Below are 23,002 nucleotides of genomic sequence, written 5' to 3' on the forward strand. Positions count from 1 at the left end.
CGCACAGCAAAGAAGAGGAACGACGTCTTCAGCGAAGCAGGATGGCAGAGCGACGACCTCAGCCGAGCAGGAAGGCATAGCGACGTCCTCAGCCGAGCAGGAAGGCATAGCGACGTCCTCAGCCGAGCAGGAAGGCATAGCGACGTCCTCAGCCGAGCAGGAAGGCAGAGCGACGTCCTCAGCCGAGCAGGAAGGCAGAGCGACGTCCTCAGCCGGGCAGAAAAACGGAGTGCCTTCCTCAGCGGAGCGGTAAAGCTGAGCGATGCCCTCAGCGGTGCAGAAAAGCAGGGCGAGTTCCTCAGCGGAGCAGGCAAGCACAGCGGCGTTGTGCACGGGGTTGACGAACAGAGGGGCGCATTTGGGTATTTCGGGACACAGAGCAACATCTTCAGCCAACCAGGGCGACTGAGCTACGTCCTCAGCTGAACCGAAAAGCTGAGCGGCGTCCTCAGACGAGCAGGGAGGCTGTCTTCCGTTCTCCGCTGACTCCGTTTGCTGGACTAGGTCCATAATAGGGGAGGGAGGGTGGGAGATGGTACTAGCCCATCCAACAGACTCCTCCTCCTGTTGGCGTGGCGTGGCGTAGTTCTCCGCGAACATAGGTGGTAGAGTGAAGCCCAGGTATTTCATGGTGATCCGCTGCTTCCATTGTAGGTCTCACGTTCTGTCACGTTTCAAAGGTGGATGCGGAAGCAATCACAGATTTCAAATATTTAATAAACAAACAGACAAAAAACAAAGACACGATAACACAAGGCAAAATACTGTGGCAAAACTAAACATCGATGCGTGGACAAAAGCATGGATAGACAATTACGTGAGACCAAGAAGCAGTGCAAACAGTGGCTATATATATGAGTGCTCGTTAAACAAAAAACGTGATACAGGTGCAGGTGGTCATGCGACAATGATGTAATATGGTGCAGTGGCTGCTGGGAAATGAAGTCCAGAGTTACCTCCTTGATATATGACATTAAGGCAATATTCTGATTTCCCAAATTCTGAACCCCACCCCTGGAATATGCCTGTTTTAATCGGAAATGTATTGCATGAACATGTTGGATAAACACCTTATTCTGAGTTAGCTGTAAAGCTAGGTATTTAGGAATGGAAACTCGGGCTAAACGGACACATTTATATATACAGGAATATTCCGATGCCTTTACACGCATAAACATCGTATTCCGAATACGGCTGCAACTCGAATATAGACCTTAAACAGAATTTGATGTGCATATATTATTTTTTGTTGAATAACAACAATACATTTTAATCTGTTTATTATTAGATTTAGATCATGTTACCTGTTAAGGTTAGAAATAACAGTATCAATTGTTAGACACACACATGTGTTGTTTTCTACAAGTGAATAATTATAGAGAATAAGACCTAGGCGTTATTCAATTCGATCCTGAAGGTTTCCAATAAAATAAAAATTCACAGAACAAAAGCCCATTGCTTGAGGTTCAAGCAAAAATGTGACAAATCCGGTATTCAGAACCTTTTGACCAGCAGTGTAGGTATTAATAAAGTGAGTTTCTTTGTTTTGTGGTGTGTGTGTGTCTATGCATGTGTGTGTGTGTGTGTGTGTGTGTGTGTGTGTGTGTGTGTGTGTGTGCGTATGCGTGTAGGGCCAGAACCCATACAACAGTGCCTCCCTGCTGGAACAGAGTGGATTACATCGCATTACATTGGGAACCTCCACCATATCATCAGTCAGCAGTGCTCGGTAAAAATACAAACGAACATATGGTCATCCGGACAAAAAAAAAAAACAGACAGAGACCGCATGGTCAAAAAGAGACAACGTATTAAACTGTTCAGTTTTTTTAGGGATTGAAGAAACCATTTTGTTAATATACGGGATTTCATGCCAAGTTGCATTAATATGAAATAATAAATATGATCATGGAACCCCAAAGCAAAAGAAGTTGAGGAATCTTGCTATAATGTTCCATCATGCAACTGTCTCTGCTGTGTTATCTATCGTTCTGAACACACTTCTGAGATTAGTTCCATATAACACACCATAGAACAACACCAAATATAGAAACCGCACAGCTGGGGTGGACGAATCAGTAGCCCATGTGCCTAGGACATGCAGATTTGCGTTCATAGTTGCCCAATAGACAAGTAGACAAAAGGTTTCATTTGGCATTTGTATTGAAACTTAATTCACTTCACCGTTCACTACAGTGCATGCTACTCATTCCCAATCCCAATGTCTACTGCACTACACACATAGGTTGAGGTCTGATCTGGCTGACTGCAGAATGATTTTTACTAAGTAGATTAATTAGCATGCAGTTGAATCACAAATTGCAGGGCGAAGCTGTCATATAACTCTCCTGCTAGTACAATATGCTAGTTGACTTGTGCAGCACATCATATTTCAAAGCCAAAAGGTTCAACAACAATCTTTTTGTCAAGGTCCCAAACACAATGTGCTACATAAAAAAAAAAATTAAAAAAAACTTTATCAGGAGAGGATAAAGTCCATGACTTTATCATTTATTACCACAGGAATTCAGATACTTGTTTTTTCTCTTAATCGGTATTAATGCTGACTGTTATTGCATTATTAGCTACCAATTTTTAATCTAGTCTCAGTGAGGTATACGGGCAAGCAAAACATGGGCACTGGGAAGCACAATGGAACTTTTACTTGCCTGGTGGGCTAACTTATAAATGTATGATTTGTCCACCCCTGCTACTGAAAGACCCAACTCAGTTAATAACTCAGTTATTCCCAGTATCTGAAAATGGACATGAAAGCACACAGGATTTCTCAGATCATGTGACTGACATTCATGAAATTCCTGATTTTTTTATGTTTCGGATTGAATGAAATCCAGCACACTTACAAACAATTATTATACTCATTATCATGCTCTGAAATGAACCTGTAAAGAGCAGATTAAATAGATTTAATCCTCCTTACTTACACCTTCTTCTCATAATCTACCAATATGATTATACAATATAATATATAATCTAATCTGATAGTATAATCAGTATTAAAAATGTTGTCTTTTTTTATGTTCTTACTGACAAAGAATCTCAAATCATTTGTCACGCTGTAAAAGAATTATTAGCTAAGTAGGTTTAAGAATGAATCTAATACAGATCTTTTCTTAAGCAGACCCCAGACAAATTGCTCATCACTGCCAGTCTTTAAGCAATTAATGCTTCATTTTGTAATTCTACCCCTTAATTCCTAAATTAAAAAATCATTATTTTCTAAGGATAAGCCCATTTATGCTTGGTTTACTAACTTTCTGATTTGTTTTTATTATCTTTGTTCCGTTTTGTTCGTTTGGTGTTTAATTATTGAGTAGGGAAAATCTTCTAGCACGCCAGACTGCTGAGCACATGCTGGGTCACAAGGGAGCCACTGATCTTGATGTGGCTATGTTCCACCGTGACGGAGGTAAACTCACATAATAACCTCCAATGGCACTCAAACCTACTTGAAATGTCACATTTGAGGTCTTTCTTTCAGATTTTACTCACACATTTGTCTTTTTGCGAATTAAAAACTCTGTCTTTTATTTTTTACTCTCTTGCTCTCCTCGTCTGTCTTCTTTGCATCAGGTGAGGACTCCGACTCAGACTCTGATCTCTCTCTGGAGGAGGAGCGGAGTTTGTCCATTCCATCTTCTGAGAGTGAGGATAACGTGCGTCTACGGGGACGGATCCAACGGCGTTTCAAACGCACCAATCACAGTGAGAGATTGCTCACCGACCCCACCCACAATGGCGCCAAAGGTACTATTAGTATGTCTTCTGGTAGGTGCTGTTTGCATACACACCACCAAAAGTTCAATATAATTCAATATAAGTAAAGTACACCATATGTGCTAAGTCAAGCAGAACGTTTGAGTCTTTGAAGAGCATCTTGTTTTGCTTTGACACTGATGAAAACAGGAGAAGTTAAAAATCTCGTGTTGCGCTTGAGTTAGCATTAGCCTGGTTTAAAACCAGGAAGGACATACACAAATAGAGTAGACCTAAGTGCTGCTCTGGAAACTTCTATTTCATAACCAGCATTGTTTGCCGGCCAATAGCATGGTGTGTTGTTTCCGTGTCAGATCTGGATGGAAACGACCTGCTCTCCTATTGGCCTGCGTTGGAGGGCTGTGAGGTTCACTCGCTTCAAAAATGGGGTTCGGAGCGCCGTCTCGGGGCCGATTACAGCAAAGATGCAGCCAATAACAATCAGGCAGACGCTGCACTCACCAGCGGGGATGAGAACGGACCGACACACACGCACAGACACCGCAAAGGTGAAACACACATGCACAAGTACAAATAGGGATTTACCTGAACAGGGTTCCAAGACGCTCCTAAAGTCAGGAATCTGGCTCACAAACCAAGATATGCATCCAGCACCATAACCGAGTAGATACATGACGTTTGAAAATACATGTTTGAGCAAATAGCTCACATAACTTTGGTTATGTGTCTGTGTTTAGCTGATACTGAGGTCTAACTTTTACCACACAGACAAATTCAAAGTTGACATCCTTCAGTCTTAAGCTTCAAACTCCTCCATGGAAAATGTTGGTATTCATCCTGATTGCTAGCAACAGTGGCTAAGCAGTGATTAGATGAACAACACAAGGCGGGTCAATTTACAGTTTCAATAATGTAACGTGTAAATTGATAATATGTTCATGTACTGCTTTGGAAGATGCACCACAATACTATTTTTGGCCCACTGTTAATACATTTACTTAGTATTCCATATTTTCTTGCTTTGAAAAGTTAGACAAGAAAGAGACTATGCTGGTTAAGTGTGGGAGGAAAGCTGTGGCTTATGAATGAAATAAGAGATCTGTTTATCATAAGGAGTGAGAAATAAAAAAGTTGCCCATAGACCATCATTACAGCGTTGGGAGGAGGATAGAGGAGGAAAAATCAAGGTGTTGGCTAGAAGGCTGGTGTGGAGCACCTGTATACCTACATCAGTGGTCACCAACCCTCTTCCTCCCTTCCAAGATCGACCTTCCTGCGGGTTTCATCTCCAACCAAAATCTAACACACCTGTTTTAGTTGATCAAGAACTTCTTCTTCTTAGATGGTCAGGTGGGCCCGATTATGGTTGGGAGCTAAAGTCTTCAGGAAGGTAGATCTCCAGGAACAGGGTTGGTGACCACTGACCTACACTATATGGCCTCCTTATCAATACCCTTGATTTTGGAATAGGATGTTCAACAAGTACATATGGATGTGATGGACAGGTATTATATAGGGTACATTAGCGTAAGGTTTGCTGGAGGGAGTAGATGATGTTGACGTCCTCCCAATTAGCAAATAGCTAGAATCTGCGTTGCTACTCTGTTGTGCAACCTCAGAAACATTCTGTTTGAGATGTGGATTTTTGTGAATTTTTTTCTCTTCAGTTAGGCCGTTCTACATAGGTAACATACAAATGGATATCAACCTCACTGACATTCTTGATCTCCTGTTTCTCCAGGTATCTTAAAGAACCGTCTTGGTTGCCCTCCAGCATTGCAGGGTTTGTCTTCAGTGGGTCGTGTGCCCAGCGAGCTCTCGTGGTACCGCACGTCCACGCTAGGCCACCGGGGCGTTCCAGCCGCCTCATACGGCCGCATGTGCTCGGGCACGGGCTCTCTGTCACAGCCAGCCTCACGCTATTCCTCCCGTGAGCACTTGGACTCGCTCTCACGGCGCCAACGGTCTCGCGACAACCTTGATCTTCTGCCCCGCCGTCGTGAGCTCGGTTCCAGAGAACATCTAGGCCCAGTCCATAGCATCCATGCCTCAAGAGAGGATCTTGGGGCAGGAATAGTTGGTGTAGGGGGTCTAACAGGAATGGAGGGAGGTTCTTTAGGAGGTATGAGAGTGCCACTGAGCAACCTAATGAGGCAGCAGGCATCCAGAGAGCACCTCAGCTGTTCCCGGGAGCAGCTAGAGTCAAATGGGGGTGTAGGACCCATGCCACAGCCATGCCGCGAGTGGCTCCGAACTCTGCCCCCACGTCAGCTCTCACACCCAGAGTCTCACTCTACATCCTCTCCCCCTCCACCAATCACTGAGGAACCTCAAGAAGCCCTGCACTCGCGGCATGGCAGATTAGACTCTGCCCCTCTATGTAGGTACCCCACGCCTGCAACGGCCCCTGGAGCTCCACCCAGTCGCCAACCATCTACCGAGCACCTAGACATTCTTTCCTCTATCCTAGCCTCGTTCAGTTCCACAGTACTGACTCCGCCTCCTAATCCTTCCTCTGCAGCTGCTGGTCCTTCCCCATCCCCACCGCCTCACTCTGCAACCTCACAAAGTATCTCTGAAGTGTCACCAGACTCAGAGTATGTCCCCTTTCCTCTTTTTGTCGTGTTTCAGTAGTTTTACTGTATGTGTCTATTGGTATTATTTTGTCCTTGTCTTTTTGTTTAACTCTGTCCTCCCTTCTATATTTTGTCTCCCTCATTTAGAGCCCACAGAAGTGATGGACAGTCCTGATGACATCTCATCAGTCCCATGATGCATTTCTCTTCATGGGCACAGAAGGACAGCAGAAGGAAAAGTTTAGAAAGAAAGTTTAGGTGCATTCTGGGATACTGACACTAGAGGACCTGAGAGCGTGTCTGATTACGAGACAGTGGGGTCGAATCTTCAATCTGATGGTTTACAGTCATATTTTATAACAGCCTCCCAAGGCCAAGGGGAGTTACAGGGTGAGCAGGAAGAAGAAAATGAGGTGATTTCCACCATCAGTGAAGGACAAATACTGAGAGGGCTGGTCAGAGAAGGAAAAAAAACATGTATATAACCTTTTTATACAGTTTTGTATTTTTTTTTCATTCAAGATGAAAGATCTGATGTTTTTACAGATTGTGTCCGGCATATGGGGTCACTGAGTGAGTGAAGAGGAATCTTAAACCATTCCCACACCCATCACTAACCATTCCCAAACTTTTTTTCAGAACATTCCTCATATTTGTGTCTTTATTACCTAAATATACTGGGATCAGAGGCTTGGATTGGTTCACTGAAGGAGTCAACAATCCTGATGTGTGATTTAGTGCAAATCTCCAACAGTAGTGATTGTAAGAGTATTTTAAACCGAGAGATGTGATTTGACCGATATGATTGTGTATTCAGGAGACGTTTTAAGGCAGCTGGTTTGTTCGGGTGACAAAGGTGAAGATTTTGAGTTGGTCTTAACAAAGAAGTTGAAAAACTATGCCTGTCTTTTTGGGCATCCTGTATGCCTGCTGGAATTTCAATTCAGAACAATAGTGCTAAATAAATTTCAGTACTTCAATTCAGACCAAATAAGTATTAGTTAGAAAAATAAAAATTTCAGAAAAATATTTGCTGAGAATTTTAAGCAGGTATACAGCATTGTACTCAGCTCGGCATGTCGCATTTATCCTTGCTCTCTGGAAATATACAGAACTGTAACAACTGAATTAGTAACAATTGTTGTTGTTGTTGTTTTTTTTTATCAGTCACTGATATTCATATGTGCTTGTACAGATGCTGTAAGAATGTGTACCTTTCAGTTTTCTTGAAACTGGTGAATCAGGTCTAAATCGGCTGTAACTGCCTCCACTCAATGGACCTAAAGAGTCCTTAAACAGGCATTTGTCGATGTCAGTCAAGCAGTAAAGAGTCCAAGGGCCTCACTGGACACAACAAAACAGAACTAAATACAGTCTGTGGCAGGAGACACCGAGTCTTATTAAAACCGCAGTATATATTACTAAAAAGAAAAATCGCATCAGTGCCATCTCCTATGTTATCCAATAGCATATTGTCAAATTGTTCTGCCAAATAATAGAACCAAGATCATTCCTTTTATACCTCATACCTATCAAAAAGTGCTCCAATGATTTTTTTTTTTTTTTACTTATTGCATTTCTATAATTTCTTTATTATAGTGTACCTTTTTATCTTGTACAGACATGTTTATTTATTGTTAATATTTATTTATTAAGGTTAATTTAACAGTCATATCATTACTCCCAGATTGTTTTTATGATTCTGTGTGTGTGTGTGTGGGTGTGTGCGCGCGTGAGAGAGAGATTTTCTTTGGAAAGCTGATCACGCGAGAGCGGAATTTACTTGTTAAAATGTACACGTGTGACATTTTGATACATGTATTATTTGATATGAGCCCCTACCAATGCATCATTGCATTCTGGGTAAGAGAAAGTGGGAAAAAAACAGGAGAGTATTGGAGGGGTTGTACCACCTGATAATGTGTTTATTATGGGATGTCTGCTATCCCGTTTACATGGTGGACGGTTCCAGTGGGGAAAACAGCTGCCGAAGCTTGTTAGTTACCACAGAACCCGTACAAGAGATATGTTGGACATTAAAAAAAATTATTGCTAGCAGTGTTTGAGTCTTGTATTATTTTTTTTTTTTACCTGAAAGTATTTCAAAATGGTATTGGTTGATGAAGTTTGTTGACAACTTCCTGTTGCCAGGAGTCCATTGTCCAGACAAACAAACCCTGAGAATGAATAATTATACTGATTTACACCCAGAAATACGACATTAAAACACGAAAACACATTCCTCTCAACTTCCTGCCTTCTCAATGAACACGGTGAAAGCAAAATTGTCACTGTTACTTCTAACAGTTCACAGTTTGTGCAACTTTTTTTTTTAAAAGATAATACCACAATACTTAATCAAACACAATTTCAGCCTATCATCAGTCATCAGCCCTGAAAGGTCTCACATCAACTAACCACAACGTTTTAAAAACACTGAAACAAAAAACCTGAGAAATCTCATTTGAATTCCACCCTATTTTGCACCTAGAGCTACTTTAAATGGAAAAGCTACTGACGGAAATGAGGAGGATTTCGATTTGGAACAGGTTGAGTAGTACTGATTCACAAAAATTGCACAGATACTAACATAAATGACATAATCTGACACATATTGGCCCTATAACACATGATTACTAAAAAATAAAATCTGTTTTCGTATCAAGATTTAAAAAACAACACATCAATAAAAAAAAACACAAATACACAAACAACTCTACAAAAGACACTTTAGGAAAATCAGTGCTCATGTTTGGGGGGCCTCTCTCCCCTCATCGCTGTCGCTGCTGGAAAGCTGACCCTCAACCCCCAGTTTGTGCAGTTTGGCCTGATAGTAGCGCTTCTTGGCCCGCGCTGCCTTCTCCTTCTGCCGGGCGGCTCTCCTCTTCTCCTCCCACACACACTGCTGCAGCAGAAGCAGGCTCATGGTCTGCTGGTGCTCGATCTCAAGTGCCTCCTGTCTGCGAGCCTCCCAGCCAGAGTCCAGCCCCTGAGAGTCCCGAAACAAAAATGAGTTCTCCGCTAGTGCAGAGGGGGCGACCTGAGGTACTGCTGATGCTCTGAGTGGCGGGTCGGTGCTCGCAGATCTCGACCCTGATCCTGAGCCAGCTCTAGATTGGCTGGGGTAGAAGACAGAAGAGCGCTGCTGGGTGCCCCTCGAAGTGCTGGAGTGAGAGAAGAAGATATTGGAGGGGGGAGAGGATGCAGAACCAGGAGGTGTCCCAGAGTTCTGTGGGGGTTCAGCAGGCGAGACTAAGCCGAGGTCGATGGCTACAAGCTCTTTACTGTCAACTTCCTGTAAAAAACAAAGCAAAAGGAAACGTCTGAGAAAATTAAACAGTTAAACGTTTAACATAACTGGAACATTTACTGACTCCCCAAGTACTACCCTTAGTCTTACATTATAAGTCATTTTTGAGTAACCAGGCCTACCCCCCATCAAAATTCTTGTCTGTGGTAATCACATAAGATTTAGGCTAGATACAATATACAGACATTGGTTTAAGAAACACTAATCTCTTTATCAGATCACTAGCTGGAATGCAACACTAGAGAACATTTCATATAAATTAACAAGGCAAGTTTACAACACATTACATTGTTTTGGTCAGGATCCTCCTGCTCATTCCCATTGGAACCCCCAGTCACTGAGAGGTGAGGAGAGAGCAAGAGAACACACAACATGAACTTCAGCATCAAGATCATCAAGACAGTATGTGTTGTTTTTGGCAGTAAGTTGAGGTGTGTGTGTGTGTGTGTGTGTGTGTGTTTACCTGCTCCAGGTGAGCTGTTTGTGACCAAGGCACAGCTGCCATCTCCATCCATGTCCTCAATGTTGGAGATCAGGTTTGGCACCAGAACCATCACCTCCCGCTGCACCTGCAGAGACAAAGGGAGTATCAATGCCAACTACAAATCCCAGTACTGCAGCTCCCAGGATTCCACACTAAGTTCCTGAGTTCCTAACCTAAACGTTATGATCTCACATGATCTCGTCAAATCATAATTACAAATAACAAAAAATAAAAAAAACATTTTGGTATAGAGTTTCCAACTTACTACTTAACTTTTCATCATGGAGAAGAAAAAGTCATTTTCAGTCATCAATAGTAGATAATTACTTAATCTTCTATTCCTTATTTTAACAGAAGTATATTTTGTCCCATTATGAAAACAATGTGCTTTGTTTTTAATTTGGTTGTGACATTAATAAATCACGGGGTGGGTCGGAGATGAAATTAAAAAATGTTCTTTTACAATTAACACTTAAACTGTAATTATCCTATGAGTTTGATTGCTAGCTGAGAACTTAAAGTTGTAAAGAAGCTGCCCGTGGTAGTAAACATCATGCTCACAATAGTTCATCATAGTTCAGTTGGGGGAGCTGATATTATTACGAATACTACATAATACCAGCTGTCTATGATACAGTATGATATTAGCTGTCATTTGTTTGGGAAAGCTGTGCAGTATTGGCTCATGAACCTGAGTGAGGGCAGTGAGAGGCATGCCGGCTGCCTGCTGTTCCTGACGTCTCTGCAAAGCCACGCGACACTCCACCTTCAGCCGCTTCCACAGGGTCTTGAGAGAGCCAACGCTGCTGGGCGGCCGGTTGGGGAAGGCCTCGTTGAAGGCCTGCGCCAGTTCGGCCCACACAGCATTACGGTACACAGTGGTGTTGGTGTCCTTGCGGAAGTCCTGCACAGCGTCCACCACGCTGTGGATCTTCCGGAGCAGGTAGAGCTTCTGCTCCAGGGTGAAGTTGGGCATTCGGTATGTCATGGTGGTGAGCATCTTCATTTGCGTACGTGTGGGTGGGTGCGTGCAGAGAAGGGTATTGTTCGAATGCCAGGAATGCGGACAAGTAGGGCTGTTGGTCAGTCACCTCATTCATGGAGTGCAAGAAGTACAGCGTGTACTTGGAGTCTCAGTGTGTTATTTGTTGTCCATGTGTAACAGTGTTTCTGTCATAGTGTTACATAATGTCACAGATTTTACAGTATTCATTACAGCATTGTGGTCAGTCGTGAACTATTTGCTTGAGGCTTTGTGATCTGCAATGATCCAGTGATGAACTTGCAGTAGGTGCGGGCATTTGTGAACTCTATAATAAAGAAAAGATAAAAGACATATCGCTTAGCACATGCTTTGTATGGTCAGTATGAAGCATCCTACCGCATGTGTAGGATAAATTTTCACAAACTTCTTCTGCACGGCTAAACACAATTAACCTTTTCTTAAAAGAGCAGAAAGTGTACTAGAAGTAAACAATCATAAAAAAAAAAAAATCCATACATCCATAAAAAGAATTTCAACATAATACGACAACGTTTAGTATGGTAGTTAATGGTTTCGAGAGTAAAATGTAACCTGCATGACACATTGTCCCGTTTATGAGTGGTGTCCTGTTGTAACACATAAGACGCTCATCAAAATTACAATCCTTTACATCAAAACCTGTTTATGCACTTAAAAGTAGTAGAACATTATTTTATTACATTGTACATTATTTATTATTTACTTACCCAATGGACACTGTGGGGCAACAACAGCATGTTATATTAGCATCGTTTTTGACATGCTCTTTACATACCAATAACCTAACATTTGGAGAGTTTAAAATGAAGCTTTTGTATTAAATATGAGTGGCACAATGTTTTAGACCTGAATGTATAATATGAATTAAACATAAAGGCATTTTACATGTTTAGAAACACTTTACAATAATTTTGAATCTGTAAATGTTTTTACTGTTTTATTTCTTTGGTCTATTTGTACGCTTTGTATTAAATATTGTGCAATATTTTAAGCCCTCAAGATAAGAATTTCACCCCATGGAAACTGTTGGCTTTTTTGACATATTTGGACAAGCAAACATTGAATCCTCTTTGAAAGAGTGCCCATTAATGAAGTTGATATACTTATACCTAAACAAAAACACAAGGAAAATTAGCTTTTTCAATCATTTATTCAACAGAAATATCAACGGATGTGATATTCTTCTGTGGAAAAAGTACGTACACCCTTGTCTTCAGAAGCTAGTATTGCCCCCTTTAGCAGAAATAACTTCTTGTAGGCGTTTTGCATAATTGTCCACCAGGCTTGCTGGATTTTTTGACCACTCTTCCATGCAATATTCTTTCAGTTGCAAGATATTTGAGGGTTTTCTTGCATGTGCTGCCCGTTTCAAATCCCCGCACAATATTTCAATGGGATTCAAATCCGAGCTTTGACTAGGCCATTCCATAACCCTCCATTTCTTCTTTTTGAGCCATTTCTTAGTGGATTTTCTAGTGTGCTTTCCTGTTGAAAGGTCCACGTTCGGTTCAACTGCAATTTTCGGACAGATGGCCTCACGTTATCTTCAAGCACTCTTTGATGTGATGCAGAATTCATAGCTGAATCAGTGAATGCAATCTGTCCAGTCCCTGAGGAAATGAAGCAACCCCAATCCATTACATTTCCACCACCGTGCTTCACAGTTGGTATGAGGTGCCTCTCCTGAAAAGCTTTCATTTGTCTGCACCAAACATGTCTGCTGTTACTGTGGCCAAACAACTCTCTCTTTGATTCATCTGTCCAGAGCACATTATTCCAAAAGGCCTGGTCTTTGCTCATCGGCAAACTGCAGTCTTGAAAAGGCTTTTTCCTGGCACGCCTCCCATGCAGGTCAAATTTGTGCAACCTCTTTCTGATTGTAGAAGCATGCACTTAGACACCAACAGTTTCAAGACTTACTAGCAGATCCTGTGATGAAATTTTGGGGTTCTGGGGTCCTTTTGCATCAGACGGTCTGCTCTTGGGCTGAATTTGCTGGGACGGCCAGTCCTGGATAAATTGGCAGTCATTTGAAATCTGCGCCATTTGTAGAATATTGTCCTTACAGTGGAATGATGCATTTCAAATTATTTGGAGATCTTTTTAAATCCCTTGCCAGACTCATAGGCATCCACAACCTTTTTTTGTCTGAAGGCCTTACAGAATTCTAGATCTTGGCATGATGACACGACACACCTCAATAACAAAGGGAACACCACACACTAGATATGAGAGGGATATAAATAAAACAGGTTCCAATCACTGGCACTGGCCAATAATTTTGAACACCTGATTCTAATTGTATGGATTTGAAGGTGTGATGAATGTAGGGGTGTACTTAATTTTCCTTGGGACTGATTTGTTTTTTTGTTCCATTTAAATTATGAAAATGACTACAAAATGTCAATTTTATGTCATTTGATAGAGTGTATCACCTTTATTAATAGGCACTGTTTCAAAGAGGATTAAATGTTTGCTTGTCCAAATATGTTAAAAAAAAAAAAAAAAAAAAAAAGCCAACAATTTCCATGGGGTGTACTTATTTTTCCACATGACTCTGTGTGTGTGTGTGTGTGTGTGATATTTTACTCTGTTTTACTTCTTTGGTCTCTTTGTATGAAACATTCTGTAATATTTTAAACCTGTATGTACATATGCATGTGAATGAGTGAGTGAGTGAGCGAGAAAGTAAGTAATAGTAAGCCCATCCATCCATCCATCCATTTTCTATACTGCTCATCATACAAGGGGTCGCAGAGCCTATCCCAAGGAGCACGGGGCACGGGACACCCTGGAGGTGGGCAATTGCACACACCTTCATACACCCACTGATACACTACAGACAATTTGGAAATGCCAGTCAGCCTACAACGCATGTCTTTGGACCGGGAGAGGAAACCGGAGTACCCGGAGGAAACCCCCAAAGCACATGGAGAACATGCAAACCCCACACAAACAGGGCAGAGGCGAGAATCAAACCCCAACCCCAGAGGTGCGAGGCAAACATACTAACCACTACGCCACCGTGTCCCAACACCCCCCTGCCCCTGTAATTAAGTAAGCAAGTAAATAAGTAAATTAACCGAACAAAGCTTTATTCCTTCTTTGATTTGATTATAAACTTTGAATGAAATATTATATAACGATTTTAAGTCTCGTTGTTTGCAAGCCAATAAACAAAACAAAAACACACAGGAAGTGGTTTCATTATTAATAATGCCATACACCCTGTTTTATATCTCCGTATTCTGTGCATCGTGTAATATTTTCGATCGAACGTTGTTGAATAAATGAACGAATACATCATCAAACAGAAGGATTTTCAGGAATATTTGTATCCCGTTTACTGCCTTTGAATTCTTTGCATTAAATACTGCGCAACATTTAAAACCTCAGTGTTCGTTAATAAATAAACAACCAAACAAATAAATAGGTATTTTCATGAATGATTATTTTTACCATGTTTTATTACTTGGGTGTATAGATACACTGATATTTCTATAACTTTTTTTTTTACAATATAAATGATAAAAGTAAAAAAAAAAAAAAAATCCTCTTTGCATGCAATCAAAACACTGAAATCCCCTAAATATATTTTAATAATTTATGTAGAAATTATATAAAGATTAAACGTTTAGGCCCGCGGGGTTTAGTCACAACACCACACACACGGTATATATAAATAAGTTAGAGTAAAAGCGCCATGTTATGATGTGTGTATTCATTTCGGTGTGGATTTTTATTCTGGATAATGTGTAAAAATCTGGACTGAGACTAGGCTTAATCCACCAGCGTCCAGACCAGCAACACACTCGGGGTTTGCTTTTTTTTTTTTTTTTTTTTTAAGTATCGGTGCGCTATTTAATTTATATAAATGCACATCATTATATATTTAATTTTAATTCTTTAAGTTTTATCCTTTGCATCTTCTTCTTCATCATCGTTTGCTCGTATAGCTAGCGCGTTAGCCTCTTAGCCATTAGCCACCTAGCTAAACCTTTGCAGCGTATTAAATCAGCAGGGGAAGCGGTTCGAGACTAGGATTAAGGCTAACTACATTTTTATTTTTTTTTAACGCATACAGATGAACCTGCACGTCTCGTCGCTGTAGTCTGTCCTCCATTACCCAATATTAGAAACTCACCTGTATAGCTGGGTTATTTTATTTCCATAACAAATAAATACTTTGTGCGCCGCCCTTTATGTTTGAGCACTCCGTATGAAAATTAAACAACACAGCGTCACACTTTACGCTCTTTACGTAAACAACCAGCGGAAGACGCGCACGCGTCAGCGTAAATCCTCCGATCTACAACCCAGGAGTGGTAGGAATTTCCCGGAAGTGAACATTTGAGGATCGCGTGTTGTACGCGGCGCTGTTATTCAGATACAGACGCACGAAAGAGGTAAAAGAGTTTCTTCTATATGATAATGTACACATGAACCGTTTACGTAAAGTGCGTAAGGTTTATACGCATGTGCGTGCGTATATGCGTATTCTGTGTGTATGTGTGGAACGCTGCTGCTGTAGTTATTAGTTAGTAGTGAACATTCCGTTGATTTATTGTGAGTTAAAAAGGCGAGTTAGAATGAAGGTAGGGTAGGGTAGTATGCTAAACTGGTGTTGGTTAGTGCTCATATTGTCAAAGCGGAAGGAAACCGGACATGTGCGTGCGTGCGTGCACCGAAACACTGAAGATCATCGGGTTTCTCTTTATAGTTATGTGCCTTTGTTTTTGTTTTATATATTTTTCCGAAACCCATGAGCATCGACGTCTCTGAAGAAACAAGTGGCATGTAAGAACATATCCGTAATTTTTCTGTAAGTAAATCGGCTGTGTTGTTTGTGTCCATAATACTTTCAGATGTAGACCGTGTTCCTTCCAAAACCTACCGACAAAAAGCAGGAATGTTTACACCTCATGCTGTAACAGCTCAGAAGAGTTTATATCACTCCAATTTGATTGGTCAGAAGTTGTTGATATTTTCCCATAACAGCAGTTTTAAGAATAGTTCCTGCTCTGACTCAAATCACGTGTTTATATTAATGCGCTCGTTATAATTAGTTATCGTTTCCATAGTAACACCTCTCATTCACAAGGACTTGTAAAGTCAATGTTCAGCATAAATTAAGCCTTATAATAAGCAGATTATAAAAGTGTGTCTTTATTCAACCAGTCCCTCCAGGACTCCACAATATTCTGAGGATTTTTCAAAATTATCGCAGATTTTGGGCCAAGACGCGTCGTGTGACGTCATCACAACGCAGATACAGCCAAAGCCTTCTTGGACTCCAGTGCATCACAACAATCCCAAAAAAAGCCACAAAACCCTTTACAGACTGTTCAACAAAGTAGATAATGTAAGGAGACGTGTACTGAACCTTTCTGGAAGGAGTCTCTAGTATCAGCGCTTTGTAACAGTCCGTAGGTTTTCTGCTGTTCAGGACACAGGATTTTGACATGCTGCATTGTCTTATTAACTGCACGATTGAGAGAAAGAAAGAAATGGAGGTTACTGTGAGGGAATAATAGCTGGAAGTACCTTGTTTCACAGATGTTCCACAAGAGTAAATGTAACTACAAATGGTTAAAAAGCACTATGTGTCATTCATTAGTCAAAAATTGTGTTCCTATAACAGCATGTCCTGTCATGTTTTATTCCTTACCTATCGTTTTGTTGGTTACAATAGATGAGATGGCAGCATCAGAGAGTTTGGCTGTCCTACAGAGCTCTGTGCTTGTTGCCCCTGTTACTGCTCTGGAGTTTCTTGGAGATGAGTGGTTGTTGACAGGTGAGTTACATGCTGGGGCAGACAGGGTGTGATGCATACATACAATGGTTATTTTACAACGTAGCTATGTCAGCATTACATGTGGGACATTACTATTAAGTATTGAAAATCATCTACTGAACTAACTATCCATAAATGCTAAAAGACACCACAGAACTCCTTAGAGCACTTCTTCCTGTTTTCTTTAATACAGTATATCTGCGTTATTGCCAGGTGAAGGACCCATCCTCTCCATCTTCTGTCTCCAATCTGCACCTACACAATGTGCTTCACTTAGTGTTCTGCATAACTACCGTATCCATGGAATACAGCCCAAGCTGCTAAATAACGATGGTCATGTCACTGTTCCTGATTTGGTAGAACTAGTCATTTTTGGCGGGAAAGCAGTGCGTCTTATTAACATCAGGCCTCGTGACCTTAGTTTGGAGGTGGCTGGTCCTCTGTTGGAGCTGCAGGATTGGGTTCTGGATGTTTCTTGGCTAAGAGGAGAGACCGGATCATTACTAGGCATATGTCTGGCTCATAACTCTGTGCTGCTTTTAGAGCCACAATCTGGAAACATCTTGTCCCTCTGCTCCTGTGCAGAGGTGTGTCTTCTGTACTCTGCACTTCTGATTGGTTCACACTGGGAAACAACAGTTCTGGTAGGGGGGACTGTTTTCAACCAGCTGGTCCTGTGGAGACCTGGAGGGACCAAAAGAGACAGCCAGGCCCAGGTAGAGAGACGCCTGCTGGGGCACAGTGGTGTGATTTTCAGCCTGTGTTACCTCGAGAGCTCCAGATGGTTGGCTTCCGCCTCAGACGATCGTAGCGTTCGTGTCTGGAACGTTGGCGTACTGGGTGCAGATGGAGGGTGCGGAGTAGAATCACCTTCCTGTCTGCGAGTTCTCTATGGGCACCAGGCTCGTGTCTTTTGTGTCAGGCTCTCACCTGGCTGTGTGTTCAGTGCTGGGGAGGACGGTGCCTGCCTACTGTGGGAGTGGGAAGGGAATGGTAGAGTGGGTCGAACATTAAAAGGTCATAGATCTGGTGGCATCAGAGCACTAGCAGTTAGTAAAGGGGGTGGATGGGTGGCTACAGGAGGGGCGGATGGGGGAATACGGGCATGGAGAGTTTTGGAGGGAACCGGACAGGTGAAGCAAAGCCAAGAGGGAGATGGCCAGATAGATTTGGGGTTCAGTGGGCGAGGTTGTCCTAAAGTTGTGCATTCAGTGGGAGGCCACGATGCTGTGCTTGTTTGCACTGATCAAGGAGAAGTATTTTTGCATCAGGATGAATCATGGCAGACAGTTTGGAATGGTGGTCCAGAATTTCAGTCCTACTGTGTGATGGAAGTAGCAGATGTCCAATTTCAGGATGCCTCTTTGTGTATGTGTGCAGTAGGTAATATTAATGGAGGGGTTCAGGTGTTTGCTTTACACCATCCGAATTCAGGTGTATTACTGCAAGCAGGCCAGGGGAAGGTTCACACTTTGCAATGGGTCAAAGGGGATCATTTGTATCTGTTGGCTTCTGGTGCTGAAGGATTGGTATATAGATGGACAGTAGAGGTGGAGGCGGATAAAACAGGCCTATGTTTAATATTGGAGGAGCTAAAGTCTTTCCTGTTGCCACCATGTGCCAAGAGATGGCTAACTGCTGCAATCAGTTTGCCACATGGAAAGGGATCGCTGTGGGTGTGTGGAGACCGCCGTGGTTCACTTTCGCTCTACAGAGAGAGGGAATTATGTGGAGAGAGTGAAGTGAGTAGTGAGAACAGAGAAGAAGAGAGTGAGGAAGAGCAAGGAGTTTGGAAGGATGAGAACAGATGGTCTGAGAGTGCTGCGAATAACACTGCTGCTCCCATTTCCCCTGTCAACACACTGTTTGGTGTCCATGGGAAGCAAGGCGTGACAAGTGTATGCGAGCATCAGGGTTTGTTTTATAGCACCGGTCGGGATGGGTGTGTGCGGGTTCTGACATTACACAGGCATACTCTAAAGGTACGGCGTGTTCATCGTACCAGCAAAGGAATGGAGTGGTTGGAAAAGGTCCTCTTCCTGGGTTCTGATATATCTGATGTGTATGAGGTCAATAAGAGAAGCAAACAGGATGACAGTGAGGAGGAGGAGAGGAGTATAACAGAAAGAGCGCTGGAGAATGGAGGAGTTACCAGAGAAGAGAGAGATGGATTAAACGAAGAAGCAGAATTGATGAAGTCCATGGGAAACATATTGGAAGATGGTGGGCATGAAAGTGTTGCTGAGGCCCATTTTGTAATGGTTGGCTTTCACGGTATCCAGTTTCTTTTGTGGAATCCCTTGAGACAAGAAAAAATTTTCTCGGTGGCATGTGGAGGAGGACACAGGTCCTGGGCCTACATTCCCCCTTCTCGCACTCAAACACTCGCATCCTCTCACAGCCTCGGACAAGGTACACTGATCTTCATCAGGCAAGGATCTGTCATGGCTTCTCGTTCCTTGACTTCCACAGCAACCCATGTGAAGGGACACATACTGAAGGAAGGACTTCATGGCCGAGGCCTGAGTTGCATTCGCCACCTTGGTAGTGTTTCCAGAGGCGGAGCATCATCTGAGGAATGGGAGGTGCTAGTTACCGGTGGCGAGGACACCACAGTGACAGTGCTTGCGGTTGAACCTAGGTATGGCACGGTGAAAGTGCTCACTGTTTTAGCTGACCACATCTCAAACGTTCGGACACTGACTGCGGTCCGAAGAGAACCGAGACAAGAAGGCAATAGTGACAGGAGGACAAATACATCTTCTTCGTTCTCAACACTGCTCTTTTCTGCTGGTGGGAGGGCTCAACTGCAGTGCTACCGGCTCCTGATTGGCTGGGATGAACAGGTGAACTGGCCTGTTTGTCAGGTGACTCAGATTGCTGGTCACAGATTGGATGAGCAATGGGAGAGAAGACGGAATCGCCACAAGACTGTAAAAATGGACCCTGAGACAAGGTGCGTATGCGTTCATTATAGATATACATTGGGACTTGATTAGAAACAGTAACGGATATATAATTTTGACTTTGTCTCTAGCGTAGAATGCCCTGAAGTCTGTCTCTGAGTTGCATAACTTTTTATTTCTGGCTAAAATCAGAGATCTGATTTTAAGCAGACCTAGTCATCAAAATAAAGCAAACCATTTTAAGATAATGTATGCAAAAATGATTAATGTAAATGTGTTTCATATATATATATATATATATATATATATATATATATATATATATATACCAGTGATTTACTTTCAGATCAGAAAAATGAAATGCAGAAAATGTTACTAAAATGGCTACAGAATTTTGCTTTACTTCCATCTCTGCCATACTGTTACACAGCAGAGCTACAGGAGCTCCCAGAAACCAATCTAGACTTCACAGACCACCAATTGTCTATTAGTAATAGTTGATCAAGGCAATAAACATGCATTAAGCTATAATTGGCACCTGGTGAGTCTGGAGGGTTTTGTCTCAGGCTACCATAGAACGAATAGTAAAACAAAGGTAAGCTTGTATTTTTAGTCAGTCTTTGGTATTCACGTACACCAAATGTAACATAAAAATCAAAGGATGTTTTTTATTGCTAATAAAAAGATTATTTTCTGACTTTTTGGCTTTGGGGGATTCTAAACTTGATTTGTCTGTTGAAATGAACAGATTGGTTTGTTGTGTTGTCTGAAAGTAACCATTAGGGGGCATGTGAGCATCACCAGAAGGTAATAGGGCTCACACACTCCCTTTGGCTCATTATTCATGATGTTTACATGCAGTGATTTTGTTAACAGCACTATATATATCTTTATATGTATTGATTTTCAGGTACATGTCAATGGCTGTGGTGCATGAAAGCGTAGAGGAGATTCTCCTGACACTCGCCTGCAGCGATGGAGCAGTAAGGTGTGTGTGTGTGTGTGTGTGTGTGTGTGTGTGTGTGTGTGTGTGTGTGTAAAATCAATAAAATGGTGAGATAATGGTAGTAATGTATCACAAGGCACTGCTGGATTTCATTGTTGCAGTTTAGAGTGTCACTAAAAATAACAGACATGATCTTTCTCTGTCTCTGTCTGTCTCTCTCAGGCTTTTCACTGTGGGAGAGGACAGCAGGAAGGTTGAGCTACTCTGGGAGAATTTTTACCATCAGCGGTGTGTGCTCAGTCTTGCCTCTTATAGCCTTGAAGACCCACAGGGCAAGCAGTGAGTAAACACCAAAAAAGTATGTTACTAATGTTAATTTTTTTTTCTTTCTTTATGACTTTCTCTTTTCTCTCTCACTCCCACCCACCCCAGGCATGTGTTGTTGTTTAGCGGGACTACAGATGGTGCTGTAGCTCTGTGGGATCTGACTACAGTGTTGGACAGTAAATCCAAGGACAGCTGGCACGGTGAGTCAGCGGGCTGTGAGAACTGGGTCCTCGTGTATAAGCTACTCACAGGAGGAAAGCTGGTCTAGGGTCAGATATTTACATACTCATTTGCATACATTTACATGGAAACCAAAAACTGACCTTTTTCATGCACATGGACCCAGGGAAATGAGGTTGCTGAGTTGGAAGTTAGCTAATATAGGGGTGTGTGTGTGTTTGAGATAACTTAGCGGAAGCAGTTTGAGCATAAACAAGTTTCATGGTAGTACACCCAGCTGGCAACATACCTGTGCTGTTATTCATATTTATAAAATATAATCATTGATATGGTGAACTTAATGTGAATATGTATAAGTAGATGTTTATTTAACATTTATGTGAGGAATCTGCACTGTCAGAATTTCATAACAGTCAGTAGATTTTCTGCCACAGGAGAATCTTCAGGACAGAGCACTTTACACTTTCAGGTTGTTTTTTTTGTTGTTGTTTGTTTGTTTTTTGTTTTGTTTGCAGCTGCATTTTTTGTGTGTCTTTATCGGCGTTGGAACATCCACATTCAAGATTTTCCTAAGCCTGTACTCTGTTTTGAATCATTTCTACTGACCATGTGACTGTTCTGTTTTTCAGCCGGTATTTTGCCAGTGATTATGAACGGTTAATTCGCTTCTTGACATACTCATTATATTAGCTGTTCATGTATGTTTTATATATGTCTTTAGGTCCGTCTTCCCCTTGCTTCTCTCTCCCTGTTCATCAAAGTGGAGTAAACACCCTTGTAATATCTAACGAAGTGGGACAAATGGACAAAGACGTTATCACTGTGGCTAGTGGTGGAGATGACGGACAGCTGTCGGTAATGAAGATTCGAGTGCTATTCCGTCAAAAGGTTGTGTTTCCAGAGCTGCTCTCTCATTGGACAGTAGCGTTAGCACACTCTGCCCCTCTAACAGCCCTGAGCATGCTTAATTGTGCAACACTGGTGTCCACGTCTCCAGATCAGCGCGTGTGTGTGTGGCGTGTGTGTCGCAACGGACTTCGGCACAAAGTGACAATGTTCTCACACACTGCAGATGCTGCAGGACTGTGGGCATGGCACAAGAAAGGCTCAGAATTACAGAGTGGAGACTATGTGGTGGTTTGTGGACAGGGCTTGCAGCTCTTGAAGTTAACGGAGGGGGAAGACCCAGAGAGTATAAGAAAAGAAAAGGAACGACAGAAAGTGATATTTGCAGACCGTTTTGTCAGAGTTTAAGCTGCTACAATATTAATTACTTCATTCAGAGGACTGACCAAAGCAAGCACAGACTGAATTTGACTGTACCTTTTGAACATTCAAAATAAAAGGCATTTTAATTTATGATAATTTATGATTAATGTTTTGTATATGTTATTGGGCCTGGGGTTTTAGTTGTTTGTTTGTTTTTGTTTGTGTGTCAGGATGTTTTAGAGAGGCCTGTACAGTATATCTGTCATGTATACCCAATGAATGTGTATGCACACATGCACACTAATCATGTGGCTTATTCAAGTGGTCATGTACATGACACAATACAATATCCGAAATATCAGATAAAAGCTGAAGTTATATGATAATGACTCCTGGAGTTTTACAGCTTGAAGAAGGACAGCATTTTGTGCAGTTTGCAAAAATAAAAACTCCCAAATAAATATTCACCTCATTTCATAGCAGCGAGTAACCTTGAGTCAATTCTGCT

At 41.9% G+C, this 23,002-nt stretch overlaps 3 protein-coding genes across 10 annotated transcripts in view; 2 read left to right on the forward strand and 1 right to left on the reverse strand.

Annotated features, from left to right (window-relative positions):
• celsr3 (cadherin, EGF LAG seven-pass G-type receptor 3) overlaps positions 1–8,369 on the forward strand; it is a 74,904-nt gene extending 66,535 nt beyond the window's left edge. The window contains exons 31-36 of the mRNA XM_053625439.1: positions 1,632–1,729; positions 3,339–3,430; positions 3,595–3,768; positions 4,092–4,286; positions 5,480–6,335; positions 6,462–8,369. Coding sequence (XP_053481414.1) covers positions 1,632–1,729; positions 3,339–3,430; positions 3,595–3,768; positions 4,092–4,286; positions 5,480–6,335; positions 6,462–6,489 — 1,443 coding nt within the window. The 3' untranslated portion in view covers positions 6,490–8,369. The remainder of the gene's footprint in view (positions 1–1,631; positions 1,730–3,338; positions 3,431–3,594; positions 3,769–4,091; positions 4,287–5,479; positions 6,336–6,461) is intronic.
• A 91-nt stretch (positions 8,370–8,460) lies between these two features.
• LOC128608058 (fibrinogen silencer-binding protein) lies at positions 8,461–15,369 on the reverse strand. 2 transcript variants are annotated; one of them, XM_053625448.1, is made up of 5 exons: positions 15,277–15,369; positions 10,800–11,418; positions 10,088–10,193; positions 9,912–9,961; positions 8,461–9,609 (listed from the first exon to the last, which is right to left on the reverse strand). In XM_053625448.1, exons 2-5 carry the CDS (start codon positions 11,112–11,114, stop codon positions 9,061–9,063), a joined length of 1,020 nt encoding a protein of 339 aa, XP_053481423.1. In that variant the 5' UTR covers positions 11,115–11,418; positions 15,277–15,369; the 3' UTR covers positions 8,461–9,060. The 2 variants fall into 2 exon arrangements, with proteins under 2 accessions (XP_053481423.1, XP_053481424.1); XM_053625449.1 differs by lacking the exon at positions 15,277–15,369 and having other exon boundaries at positions 10,800–13,626.
• On the forward strand, positions 14,968–22,971 carry wdr6 (WD repeat domain 6). 7 transcript variants are annotated; one of them, XM_053625447.1, is made up of 9 exons: positions 14,968–15,954; positions 16,360–16,494; positions 16,579–16,707; positions 16,825–16,926; positions 17,140–19,882; positions 20,743–20,820; positions 21,001–21,117; positions 21,211–21,374; positions 22,007–22,137. In XM_053625447.1, the coding sequence occupies exons 3-8, from the start codon at positions 16,689–16,691 to the stop codon at positions 21,371–21,373; spliced, it is 3,222 nt and encodes a 1,073-aa protein (XP_053481422.1). In that variant the 5' UTR covers positions 14,968–15,954; positions 16,360–16,494; positions 16,579–16,688; the 3' UTR covers position 21,374; positions 22,007–22,137. The 7 variants fall into 7 exon arrangements, with proteins under 7 accessions (XP_053481422.1, XP_053481415.1, XP_053481416.1 ...); XM_053625440.1 differs by having other exon boundaries at positions 14,969–15,954; positions 21,211–21,305; positions 22,007–22,971; XM_053625441.1 differs by having other exon boundaries at positions 14,969–15,929; positions 21,211–21,305; positions 22,007–22,971.
• The last annotated feature ends 31 nt before the right edge of the window (positions 22,972–23,002 follow it).

Source organism: Ictalurus furcatus, chromosome 5 (genome assembly GCF_023375685.1).
Source record: "Ictalurus furcatus strain D&B chromosome 5, Billie_1.0, whole genome shotgun sequence".
Taxonomy (NCBI): domain Eukaryota; kingdom Metazoa; phylum Chordata; class Actinopteri; order Siluriformes; family Ictaluridae; genus Ictalurus; species Ictalurus furcatus.